The 13,557-nt window shown below is 37.7% G+C and overlaps 1 protein-coding gene across 1 annotated transcript in view; it reads right to left on the bottom strand.

Moving 5' to 3' along the window:
- mgat5 (alpha-1,6-mannosylglycoprotein 6-beta-N-acetylglucosaminyltransferase) overlaps positions 1-13,557 on the bottom strand; it is a 99,433-nt gene that overhangs the window by 68,509 nt on the left and 17,367 nt on the right. Inside the window, exon 3 of the mRNA XM_026947769.3 lies at positions 262-432. Coding sequence (XP_026803570.1) covers positions 262-432 — 171 coding nt within the window. The remainder of the gene's footprint in view (positions 1-261; positions 433-13,557) is intronic.

The following is a 13,557-nucleotide window of genomic DNA, read 5'->3' as shown; positions in this document are numbered from 1 at the left end:
CAATTTCACGGTGTTTCGTGATTATATAGTACTGTGCAAAAGTCTTAAACCCCCTAATTGAGTGAAACTTCACGTTTTCTGCAAAAAAAGAAGTAAGTGTGACGGTCAAAGTCTCCAGAAGATCTATGGCAAGTTCTCCAAGATGCTCAATCAAACTAACCAGTTAACATCTTTAGAAAAGTTGTACCCAAGACTACTAATTATATACACATTTAAAAAGTAGAGTTGTCACACCAAATATTGACGTTTTGTTTAGTTTACCTGCCACGTTGACCTTCTCGCCATTGGCAGAACTGGACACAGGAGCCACTGTGCCGTTGGTCAGGTTGGAGGCCGAGCCGTTGACGATGATGATGGTGTCCACTTTGGACTCAAGCTTGGACAGCCTCAGCATGATGTTGTCCAGCAGCACAGCGAGAGTCTTTTTCAGGTCTACAGGACAAAAAAAAAAAAAAAAGTGGGTCAGAAATCCAAAATCTGTTTGATCCAATAGGGAGAGCATTTGGAGCAATAAAGCTACAAACTCGGGAAGATGACACAACAGTGAAGATGAACAGAATGCTACGTTAGCCTCCGTTACCAACCGTCAAAACACTCTCACACGGGTTTTAACACAAGGACACGGATGTTGTTATCGTTTCTATAGTAACACCTCATTCACCTCATGGTGGACATGCCACATAATCTAAGGCTAATAATAAACATTTAAAAAAGTGCTGTTATTTAACAAAGAAATCATATAAATGTTGATTTGGTGAAGGCTTTTAATAGAAGGAGTCTCCAGTGTCAGCACTTTTTTAATAGTCAGTACGTTTTCCCCTACAGTAAAGTCTTCAGGACAGAGCAGTTGGTGCATTCCTTACTAACAAAATTGTCAAAGCTGCAAGAAAAAAAGAACAGAAGAGAGAAAGAAGCATTAGCAGTCAGTCACGGCAGTACCGAAGATTGGTTTTCCAGGACAAGAGCAATTCCAGCTAAAGATATTATCAGGATGATTCTGCGAAGTTCAATCAAAGGTAGCGGCACCTGTGTGTCCCAGCTCGGCTCACATGGTAACTAAATTCAGCACAGGTACTTAGTCACGGCCCGACTCGCTTGGAAGTGAAAATAACGACAAAATGTGAGAACACGAATGATTTACCGAGTCGTGCTGCGCCACAGCGTCTGGTGGAAAAGCATTAAAACGCACACTGACACACACACACACACACACACACACACACACACTCTCCTCAGACTGATTCTCGAACAAGCCCTGATATGAAAGTAACTCAGATAATCCAGCCGAGTTGGAAGAAGAACAATCATTACGTCAGCCATCTTTCAGCTCATACTAACAGAAAAAGAGAGAGAGAAAAAAGCAAAAAACGAGAAAAAGTAAGAATTGGGTTAAATGAGATTATAATGCTGACCATCCTGAGAGAGAGAGAGAGAGAGAGAGAGAGGCATGCAGACAGACAGACAGACAGAAAAATAGAGGGACAGACAGATAGAGATAGATAGATAGATAGATAGACCGACAAAAAGACAGACAGACAAGGTTTAGATTGAAAGAAATAGAGAGACATACTGACAGGGTGAGATACACAGATTGAGTGAGACAGACAGACAGAAAGTCAGACAGACAGAATGAGCCAGACAGATGAAGTGAGCAGACAGAGAGACAGACTGATAAAGGGACAGACAGATAGACACAGCGAGAGAGAGATAGAGAGAAATATAGAGGTAGGCAGACAGACAGAGATAGACAGATCAAGTGAGCCAGACAGAGTGCGACACACAGATAGACGGATTAATTAAGACAGACAGACAGGGCGATAGAGAGAGACAGAGAAACAGAGAATGAGAGACAGACAGAAACAGACTGACAGACAGATAGACAAAGATAGACAGAGTCAGACAGACAATGGTGCTCAACAACTTGCCCAGAGGTTAGACAGGATGATAACTGTGTGTGTGTGTGTGTGTGTGTGCGCACTGTCAGAGGACAGCGTTTTTTTTTTTTTAGCTGTGAGACAAAGAGAACCAGAGAGACGCAGAGAGAGAGAGAGAGATAGAGGAGACTTTTCCATCCCATCATCCCCCTCTCCAGCTCTCAGACTGCACCAGGCGTGAGCCTCAAGGTCAATTACACAGAAGCTAACAGTTTATTCTGCGTTAGCGTTCAGAAATGACATCGCTGACTGGGAGGTGGGATATGAAGTCTCCGCGTCTGTGCTATTGTATAATAAACCTTTAATGATTTCAGAGGAATAAATAGCTCACAGGTTCACACCATGAGCATGAGCCAGCTTTTCAAACTTTCTGCTCGGCTTTCCGCTTTTGTCTCAGTATAATGTTTCCTTCAGAGGATAATGCTGTCCTCTATAGTAGGCTTGTTTCATACACTCTTATTATTATTGGGATGGAGGCGGATTACATGCTAGAGTGAGGGTTTTTTTTCCCTCCCCGCAGGAAACAACAGGATTGATTTTCAGCAAAACCGGATAAAGCGAGCAAAATGAAAGTTTGTAATGCATACACAGTATTATCTTACTGGAATGTCACGGCAGTGGGACAAACAACAGAAACACGTACACACCGATAATTAAATAAAACAATCACGTTTTTGTCTGATGTTTCAAACAGTCTCATTTTTTGCCAGTGAAACTTGTCGCACAATGTTGCATTAATCCAGATTCAAATTTTGGTTTTCAACCTCAATGAGTTATAAAATTAATTTAAAAGTAGCATATATTAAATCGCTACATGGCTCTGGACATTCAAATCACATAACGTTCAATTTGACTACAGGCGTAATACAACATCAATTTAAGAAACTCAACTCAACCTTGACTCAAACTCAAACTCAAATCAAATTCTATAGGTGATATACAACGTCAACTTAAGGAATTCAACTCAAACTTGACTCAAATGCAAACTGAACCTCAAAATCAATTGAAATTCAACCTCAAATTCAACTTAGACTCAAATGTCCACGTAAGTATCTTAACTCAAACTTGACTCAATCTCAAACTCAAATTTAATTCAAATGTCAAATGTCCACGTAACTCAACTCAAACTTAACTCAACCTCAAACTCAAATTCAATTCAAATTCAACCTCAAATTCAACTCAGACTCAAATGTCCACGTAAGTAACTCAACTCAAACTTGACTCAATCTCAAACTCAAATTTAATTCAAATGTCAAATGTCCACGTAACTCAACTCGAACTTAACTCAACCTCAAACTCAAATTCAATTCAAATTCAATCTCACATTCAACTCAGACTCAAATGTCAACTTAAGTAACTCAACTCAAATTCAGACACTTTTCAAACTAAAACTTAACTCAAACTCACTCAAATTACATTCAAACTCCATTCAAACACCACTCAGGCAACTCGAATCAAACATAACTCAAACTCAACCCAAGCTTAACTCAAACTCAGGTCCAATTATACTCAAACTCAACCCCAATTCAACCTCAACTCAAGCACAACTCACGCTCAACTCAAATCATACTCAAGCTAAACTCAACCTCATCTCAACCCAAACAAAAAGAATGAGTCTCTGAACAGACGTCCTATCCACTGCATGCTTTGCCTTCACACCTCCCCTGTCTTATTTTTCTTCGCAAAAAAAAAAAATTCCACAACTGCCAACATCTCTCTCTGCCTGATTTGTGCCTCTTTCACCACCACTTCTTTATAGGGTTTCGACATTTGTGCTATAAAAACCGACCAAAGTTTTCTTAATGTTGACAGGAATAAATTATTTTAACATCAAAAAGGACTGGAATTGTTATTAAAAAATTGCTATAAAAGATAATATAAAAAAAACCCCTATGAGTCATGGCTAATCTCAGATGCTGATCTAAACATCTGGCCTGCAAATCGAGCCAAGCCCATTTAAAAATATCTGAAATAGACGCTGTGGAGATTTTGGGAAAGTATCATCTAGCCAGCGGAGTCAGAAATCTGTAATATGACACAGTGCAATGCCGGATTTCTGTAATGCCATGGAGAAAGATTTTATTGTAAGGTCGCACCTTTCCATCTTTCTCTATGTCTCATATAGCGTAAATCCAGTGGGATTTTCTTCAAATGCGACACCCTCCATATTACCATGTCACCGGTTGCTGAGAGTATCATCACACATCATCACTACAAAATCCCTCTGAATAAATCCATCAGTCATCCATCTGTCCATCCATCTAGAAGAGATGGATCATCTTTTTAATGGAAAACAGACTAAATTAAAAATAAGAGCAGTGTTTTTTTTTTTTTTTTTACTTTATACGCTGCCATGATAAAAACAGGGAAAGTACTCAGGAGAAAAATGAAAATCTATACCGCCTGATGCTCTCACACCAACCCCATGAATGTGGTTCATAATGATGACTCAACACACACTAGCTTGCCTTTCTGAGGTCAGTTTCTTGGAAACGGTGGATTATTCTGGCCTACACTTCTCTCAGAATTAAAGGTACTAAACTCTATTTTCACTCCTCACTGACGCGGTACCATTAACCCTCTTGTGTACCTTTAGTATGTACCTAGGAATGTGCATATCGTGTATCTTTAAGTAGCTTTACAAGTAAGGCTTCAAAGGAACATTACTGGTCCTTAGGGTCCATTTATAAACCTTAAAGTATGTTTAAAGATACACTATAATCACATTTCCTGGTGAAGAGATACCTATTAAAGGTGTGCCCTTGATGGAACCACCACAGCAACAAGAAAAAGTACAGTTTGGTACATTTATTTCTGAAAGTGTGTATTATGAGCATAAAACAATAAAGTTCATCATTTCTTATTTATAATACAGTCAAGGTAAATCTAACAACACCAGAACCTCTTCAAATGACATATACATGAGGAGATACTGATTGCAAACTACAAATGAACTCACTATATACGCTTAACTTTTGTGTACATTTGCATTTACAGTTCATGTAATCTGGACTAAATTAATATGCAGGCAAAGAGCAAAATGTCTACATTATGCAAAAAAACTAAAATCATGAGCTCAATTATTGTTACACTGCAACAGAACTCAAACTCAACCTCATATTCAACTCAAACTCAATGTCAACTTGAAAGTCAACTGACACAAACTCAACTCAAACTCAGACAACTCAAACACAGTTTAAACACAACTCAACCTCACATTTAACTCAGACACAAACTCAACTCAAACTCAAACACAACTCAAACACTCAAGTCAAGTCACTCAAGTCAAACTCGAACTGCACTCAAATTCAACCTCCAACTCAAACAAGTGAAACTAAGACTCACCCTCAGACTCACCCTCAGACTCACCCTCAGACTCACCCTCAGACTCACCCTCAGACTCACCCTCAGACTCACCCTCAGACAAAAGGAAACAAAAATTGGTACACTTCAGTGTGCATTGAACTCGGAACAGAAGTCCTAACCACCAGCCAATAGTCCTTTGCCCTGACATTTCCCACCTGTATGCGATTGGTCCAAATATCAGCCTTTTTTTGTTGTTTTTTTTTACATTTACAGCATTTGGCAGACGCGCTTATCCAGAGCGACTTACATTTATATAATTGAGCAGTTGAGGGTTAAGGGCCTTGCTTAATGGCCCAACAGTGGCAGCTTGGCAGAGCTGGGATTTGAACTCAGTAGTCCAATGCCTTAACCACTGCCCCAAGTTGCTTGAATCCCTGCAGACAAAGCAGTGACTTAAACACACTAGCGTGAGACAAAGCAACAGACATCCATTCATTTTCTTCATACGTGCACAACAGTGATCTGCTATTTCAGCAACAAGTGAATAAAGCTTGGAAGGAAGAAGCAGAGATCACTGGTGCATCTGGTAAGCGCACATGTAGCTAGTAAAGCCTGCTAATTTCCTGGACGGTGCATGCCCATAAGCAACGACAGTAGCAGTCGCTACATGGACACAAGCGCTGAGTGACTTGTCACTTGCTAACGTGAACGCAAGGGCGCAATTGACATCACATAGCATACTCCTCCATTTGTCGTAACTAGCAAATGCACTTAACTAGCTAACTAGCTCAGCCATTTTTTGTCGTCAATGCGGTCTCCGAGCAACCAAAACGAGGGCGTAGTGAATTTATGAATAATAAATTAATGATTTGTCCATCCCTGCTCAATCATACTGAAAATTCATTCAGATCCGAATTGGTCCGTTTCCTTTATTCCAACTGAAGTGTATAGATTGGAGGAACTGTGAAATTTGAATTTGAATTGCGATTATATGATTTGAGGCAAGATCATTTTGTCAGTTCATACATTTCCACGTCACTCTACATACAGCACAGACATCTTCCTAAAACAGATGGCATTGTGGGATAGAGGAAAAATAACACCATGATACTGTATCATCCTGCACACATCATTGTGTTAGCGAACAAGACAGTGTGTAGATACCCACAGATTCAAGATGAGCTAAGGTTACAAGAAAAACACAATTTTTTGCCAAAAGTGACATCGAGCTGAAACTCGGGTAATGGGCTCGCACTGGAGTTATTCTTTCATAAAGAAAATCTTAAAAAGGTTTCTACTTCTGCATGCAGACATTCGATACACACTGTATGGGCTTTGGTCATGAAAGGTTGGGAAGGAAGGAGCTCGTCTGGGATTACCAACCTCACTGCGATCTATACTTTCTCTCCCCAACTCCCCCCACTCGCAACCATGTCCATCTCGCTTTCTCTCATCCTCTCTTTAGTCCTCCGTGAAATTGATCCTTGGCTTTGCAGTCGACTAAGCTTTCCGTCTCACTTTTTCTCTGAAGGAGAAACAACTCCTCGACATCACTGCGCTCTCTGTGTTAGCAGCTCTGCTTTGTTTTTCTCTTGTGAAATGAGGACTTGTAGCAGTTACGCTCGCCTGTAATGGGTCTTTGAGCAATATGAAAACAATAACAAATGTTTGCGCAAGTACGTTAAATTACGATTGTGCAAAAATGTGCAAAAAAATAACGCAAATTGAAATGGGACTGAAAGCTGTAAGCCAATAATAGGGCTCGGAGATTGTCACAATTAATTCCGTTACTTCGAATTAATGTTTTAAAGCGATTTTCAAATTGTTGTAATTTTCGTTGTAATTGAGATGTTTTATATAAAGATAAAAAATCTTTATATATACATACACACATATATATATATATATATATATACACACACACACGTTTACATATATACATGTTCAGAAAATCTCAATTGTACATGTTTATATAAAAAAAAAATATATATATATATATATATATATAAACATGTACAATCTAGATCAGAACGTTTTTATATATAGCATATATAGTATTTTTTTTAAACATTATATACATTATATATATATATATATATACACATTATATATATATATATATATATATATATATATATATATATATTCTCTGAGGACTGAACTAGTAGCAAAGAGAGGTTCAACTATCACTTCAGAGATATAGAATTGGTACAGGCTTGTATAATGCTGCAATCATTAAGCTGTAATCTGCCAGTCAGACAAAATTACGTCATTTTCGTAATTTCGTAACAATTTCGTAACAATTTTATTTAAAAGATAATACTGTAATTCATTAAGCTGTAATCTGCCAGTCGGAATTACATCATTTTCGACCTCGGCATGTTCGACAGACGAAGTTGGAAAATTGACGCCCCCATGTTCGTTTTTCGTTAGTAACAATCCAGGTAGCTAACTCATCTGAGTGACGTATATTTTCTTTCTCAGGCAGCAAACTGTATAGTCAGTGTTTTAGATTTTACATACGAATATGTGTGTATGTTGATTCATCTAAAGCTAATACTTGAATATACAGTATAACTCATTTAAAGGTAAGAAGTTTTACTTTGTTTATTTTTGGTGCTGTGCGCAGCCATGTTGATTTGATGTCAGTTGCGGTGACATTTCATGAAATCACAAAAGACATGGTCCCCATTTACTCTGAAAGAAAGGTTCACCAACTTGTGCAAAAATAGTAACAGCACCATCTATAGCAAATAGTACAAACTATGTTTATTTTAAAACATCCTTTCCTTAAATATCCTTTATTTAAAAGAACTGTTGTTTGCTGTATTTGCTATAGATGGTGCTGTTACTATTTTTGCACATCTAGATTTCCCAAAGTCCATTCTACTAAATAAAAAAAAACTGTAGAAAATTTTTCAATTGCATTATGTAAGAATAAAAAAATAAATTGAAATCGTAATTGAGAATTGTTCAAGTTGAAAAAAATCGAGAATTTTTTTTTTTGCAGTATCGCCCAGTCCTAGCCAATAGCATAAATTTTCATTGTTTACTTCATTTATATGCTTCTGAAATGTTTTCACTAGCACGTTACTCCACAAAACCAAGCTGACAATGAAAGAAAACAAATAATTAAAGAACAAAACACTTGGAGTTATGTATGTATGTATTATTGTATTGTATATGTATTATTTTTCCACAACAGCAGGTCCCAGAGTGTTTTATTCCTCTTATACCAATTATTACTTATAGAACAATATTTGCACTTTAAGTATAGCTTAATACAGATAATGTTGTGAAATTTGTGCGAAACCATTTATCACTAAACAGCTGTTTATAGTAGCTATAAACAATCGTTCCCTTACCAACGTCTCTGTTTTTCCTTTGACTTGAAGTTAACAAAATAAAAATAAAAGAAAAAACGTAGAGAAACTGGAAACTGTTCTGTCCCGAAGACTCTCTCGTGTCGCAATACTTACTGACTGTTCCAAAGCGCTGACGCTGAAGACTCCTTCCATATGTTCGTTCTATTTAAAAATAGGTTATTAGCTGTTTGAAAATGTCAGCAATGGGTGTCGAAGTGCTGTTTTATCCACTATTCTTAATTCTCATTATAGCAATAAAATTTAAAGTGTGATTTTTTTATATTTTGTTGTATTTAATCTAAAAAAAACAGTTTGCGATAAGTTCAAGTTTCAGCTACTATAAATTTTCAATGGCTAAACTTTCGATATATTCCTCACCACAAACGTTTTTGTGATTATACGCTTATGTTTCATTTCAAATCTGCCCATATACCGAAGAATCTTCACTACACCTTGACAAAACGAGCCAAAGGTACCACCTCGGAGCCGTGAAAGAAAGCAGAAGGCTCAAGTTTAACTGACAATGCCGAAAAGAATGTGCGCTCCCCAGACTCGAGATAAAAATCAGACAGCTATCTGCTTACACTGATAAATTAACCAAACAACTTCCTGACAGCGCGTATCAAGAAAAGCCCCAGACAGTCTACTTAGTCAAAGACGAGGACCAAATTTCCACAATAAATGATATATATTGTATTGTATGAACATATTTAGTAGGTTAAGAATATAAAAAAAAATATCAGGACGTGCTTTTTTAGGAAAATAAACCACGATCGGGAGCAATTTGCGATTAATTTCATAGTCTTTAAAGAACAACATGTCATATTTTTTTATCGGTTTACGGTTAGTTCCTGTTATGACTTACTTTACAGTGCTGTAAACAGTCATTTCCTCACCAGGCTCTCTTTTTTTCAAAAAAAAGCAGCTTGCCAAAGTCCAGAGAAACCGCAAAGCCCTCTATCCTGAAGACTTTGTCGTGTAGGAAAACGTACAGCTTCACCTCCGACTGTTGAAAAACACTGACACTGGAGACTCCTTCCATAAATGTCCGTTTTAAATAAATCATATCAACAATAACAACCCCCCTTTTTTGTTTTTTTTTAAAATTCCGTCAATGTGGAGCATCCACCATACAAGTCTATGTGTAAATTTGTTACTGTAGAAATGATTTCGTATTAGAAAGACTATCTTCTACCAATGGCAGCGATGTTTTTATTGTAAATACGCTCTCTGCTTACGTTTCTTACCTACAAAGTCTCAGACTGTAGAACATCTGGCATGTGATTTGGGCTTCGGGTCAGATTATGTTGTGTAATGAGTAAGCACACAAAACGGACGTGCTGCAAAGCGATGATGGGAACGCAGTTACTACTAGCTTGGATTAGCAACTACTAACTACTAAAGAACTACTAACTACTAACTAGTTCGTACTGAATGACTCACGTGGGTAATTATTTATAAAAATTAATAACGCAAAAATTTATCCTTTGTTTAATCTTTGGCTGTTGAATTCTCGAATCTGATTGGTCAGACGGTGTTGATTAATATTGAAAACAGCAGCTCTGACAGTTTATTTATAAAAGTTTAGATAAAAGCACTAGTACTAATATGTTATCATTTCTATAGTCAGTTACGAAGGGATTTCTATGGCATACACAGAAATGGAGTAGAAATAAAAATTTTCTTCTCTTATTAACTTAGCTTTTGTAACAGAAGTAATAACAGGATCTAACTTCTTCCTTGGAACATTAGAGGTGTAGTTTTTAATTAATAAAAAATGTAATCATTGCCAAATTGCTGTTGTATAAAGGAAATAAAACACTTTAGGACATTCCTTTTATAGGAAAATAGGAAAACTCTGGGCCAATACCAGTAACTCTGCTTAGCTCTTTACTTAGTTCTTCTTAAGTAACACTGATGAGGCCCCTTTAAGATTTTAACACCAACTTACATAGACTAATTATTATGAGACATTTAATATGACCAAAATTGGCTGAAAGTCTTTACAGAAAGGTCTGGCCAGAAGTTTATTTGGACTACTGAGGCACTGTTCATTTGCAATCCTAGACTTAAATGGTTGGTCAGTGATAACAGCATTATCGGCTGTAGTGAAGTCTTGCCATTAGAAGTTGTTTCAACAGCTTTTAGCCTTCACCCTCAATGTGAACTTGAGACAATGGGAGCAAAGCTTTTTATCAGAAGTGTTGAACAGAAGGTCTCTTTGAATTTGACTCATTCAGTGTTGGTATGTTCCTGCTTCTAATCAGGACCAGGCCGAAATTTAAACTTTAACTGTGAAAGTGAGGCCAAGGTGTAACACTAAGCTCGCTGTAGCATTTAAAGTAGTGCCAATAACACTGGTAACGCCAACGTCAATACCAAAGTCAAAGCTTTTGCTTCAGAAACGTTAAGTGAGAGAGAGTTTATCCTGGACGAATCAAATACACAAATACACTTTTATTTTCCCTGCTGACTCCAAAGTCATGATGTCGCTTTTCCCAAGAACTTTCACTGCATTCTTAAAAACTTAATAATCAGATAATCTTAAAAATAATGAGATTTATCTTTAGACTGAATTTCGTATTAAAGGTTGTATTAACAGTCACACAAACATACGACATTCAATATGTGCCAGATGTCGGAGAGCCTTGACATTTTAACTGGAACGCTGACAACTTTGAAATCCTGGATTTAAGTGGTTGCTCGTTGATAAAAATATTATTACATGCGATGGAAAGTATGGAAAGCTTTTATCCAGTTGTACACAACAGATTTGGATATTTACCTTTCCAGTAGCGTCCAGAGCTTATTTTGAGGCAAAGATATTTATAATAATGCCCAGGTTCCAATGAAAAGTAGGGAACATTGTGAAGGTGACCCTAAGGTGTACCATTCAGCACTCAGAGTACCAACACCAAAGGTAATGTTGACACCAATACCAAAGCCAAAGACTAGCACTGTCAAAAATAGGTGTACACAAACTTTTAAAAAAGTTCGAGTCGCCACCAAAAAGATGTCAGGTGCCTACAAGATCAGGAAAAGATTTACTCTCACCTCAAAAAACACTAAAAAAAAAAAAAAAAAAATCCCTCCATGCTTTTCCCAAGATCTGTCACGGCATTCGTAAGACTTTAATAATCAGCTAATCTTAGTGAGATTAACTTCAGGCTGAAGGGAATTCAGCACAATAAAAGAGACTTTAATTAGATTGTTTTGGGCTACGTCTTAAAACATTATAATGGTGTTAGTGGAACACGGCAGAGCTAAAAGCTTAAAGTCAGGAAAGCACTGGAAAGTTACAAGCATGCCAAGTTTCCCTGATAATGTAATCCGAATAAACAAGGTTTTGTGTATTATGCTTAAAAAAAAAAAAAAACACTAAAAACATGTCGAAAATATGTTCAAAACTCTGAGTATTAGGATGACGCCATGTGTCAGGTATTATACCTTGTACTAAGGTGTACACTATATGGCCAATCACACCCATATGTGGTTCTTCCTCAAACTGTTGCCACAATGTTGGAAGCACACAATTGTATAGAATGTCTTTGTATGCTGTAGTATTACAATTTCCCTTCACTGAAACGAAGGGCCCAAACCTGTTCCAGCATGACAATGACCCTATGCAAGTGAGGTCTATGAAGATATGGTCTGCCAAGGTTGGAGTTGAAGATCTCAAGTGGACTGCACAGAGCCCTGACCTCAACCCCATTGAACACCTTTGGGATGGCAAACGCACACCAAGCCTCCTCACCCGACATCAGACATTGGTGCCTAACCTCACTAAAGCTCTTGTGAAGGAATGGCCACAAATTGCCACAGCCACACTCCAAAATCTAGTGGAAAGTCTTCCCAGAAGAGTGGAGGTTAATATAACAGCACAGGAGAACTAAATCTGGAATGAGATATTCAAAAAGCACATATGGGTGAGATGGTTAGGTGTCCACAAACTTCTGACTATATAGTGTATTTCCACAGGTGCAGGGTTGGGTGTGCCAGGTTACTGCCTCCAATGAACGTAGCTGAGCTTAAGGTGCCTGGCTAATGTTACGCAGAAAAACACAGTAACATTCTCACCCGAACACTCTAGACTTTTGACATTTCTCCCATGGCAGATGAAAGTTGAGCCCACAAGGAAAAAAAACAACCTTTCATGGATCACCAGCCGAATAAAAAGCCATCATTGCAGCACGGTAAAAAGCATGTACTTGATAGAACTGTAATCGGGTAAGGCTGCAGCTTGGATTATTGGCAATCATAAGGCCTCTCGTATATTATTTACATGAAAAATGATCAACTTTTTCTAGGCAATATGAAAAATCACGGTTTGGCAACAGACATGTATACATACAGTATATGCACCATATGAAAAATATTTTTTTCACCATATTTATTTTAGCAAACATTGCCTGACTGCCTTGGATAATATTTGCTTGTCTAAACAGTTTTAAAATGTACTGCCTTGAGGTGTATAAAACAACATTACTGCTCTTTTCCAGCTCTCAGCACACCTAAACCGAGTATAAGGTTTGGAATAGAAGAAAAACACTGACTGAAAGACTGTTCTTGATCCTAGAGGACTTAGCTGAAAATATACACTGCCGTCTGTAACTAATTGGACCGTGCCAGTAAAGCAGCTCCCTCGGAGGCTGGAATATCATCATAAATTAATCATAGCCAAAGCATTAGGATGGCCAAAATCCACAGTTTGGGGGTGTTTTTACTGAGCCAAAAAAAATGAGCCAAAATGATACTTAAAAACTTTCATTCTAATAACACAATTAACGGCATCGTCATCATCATCGTCGTCATGTTCTAGATTTAGCCAAGCTGGGTGCTGGCCACGCCCCCAACTCAACTCGTCTAACCTTTGTTCCCTTCTTCAGCGTTGGATTTCTCATTAATATGACATTGATGAAAGAAGGTGAGCGAGAAATAGAGCTCTTGCTCTT

The sequence above is a fragment of the Pangasianodon hypophthalmus genome, chromosome 25, assembly GCF_027358585.1.
Source record: "Pangasianodon hypophthalmus isolate fPanHyp1 chromosome 25, fPanHyp1.pri, whole genome shotgun sequence".
In the NCBI taxonomy this organism is placed as follows: Eukaryota; Metazoa; Chordata; class Actinopteri; order Siluriformes; family Pangasiidae; genus Pangasianodon; species Pangasianodon hypophthalmus.
Note: the sequence above shows the minus strand (reverse complement) of the source record. Positions and strands in the feature narration are given on the sequence as shown.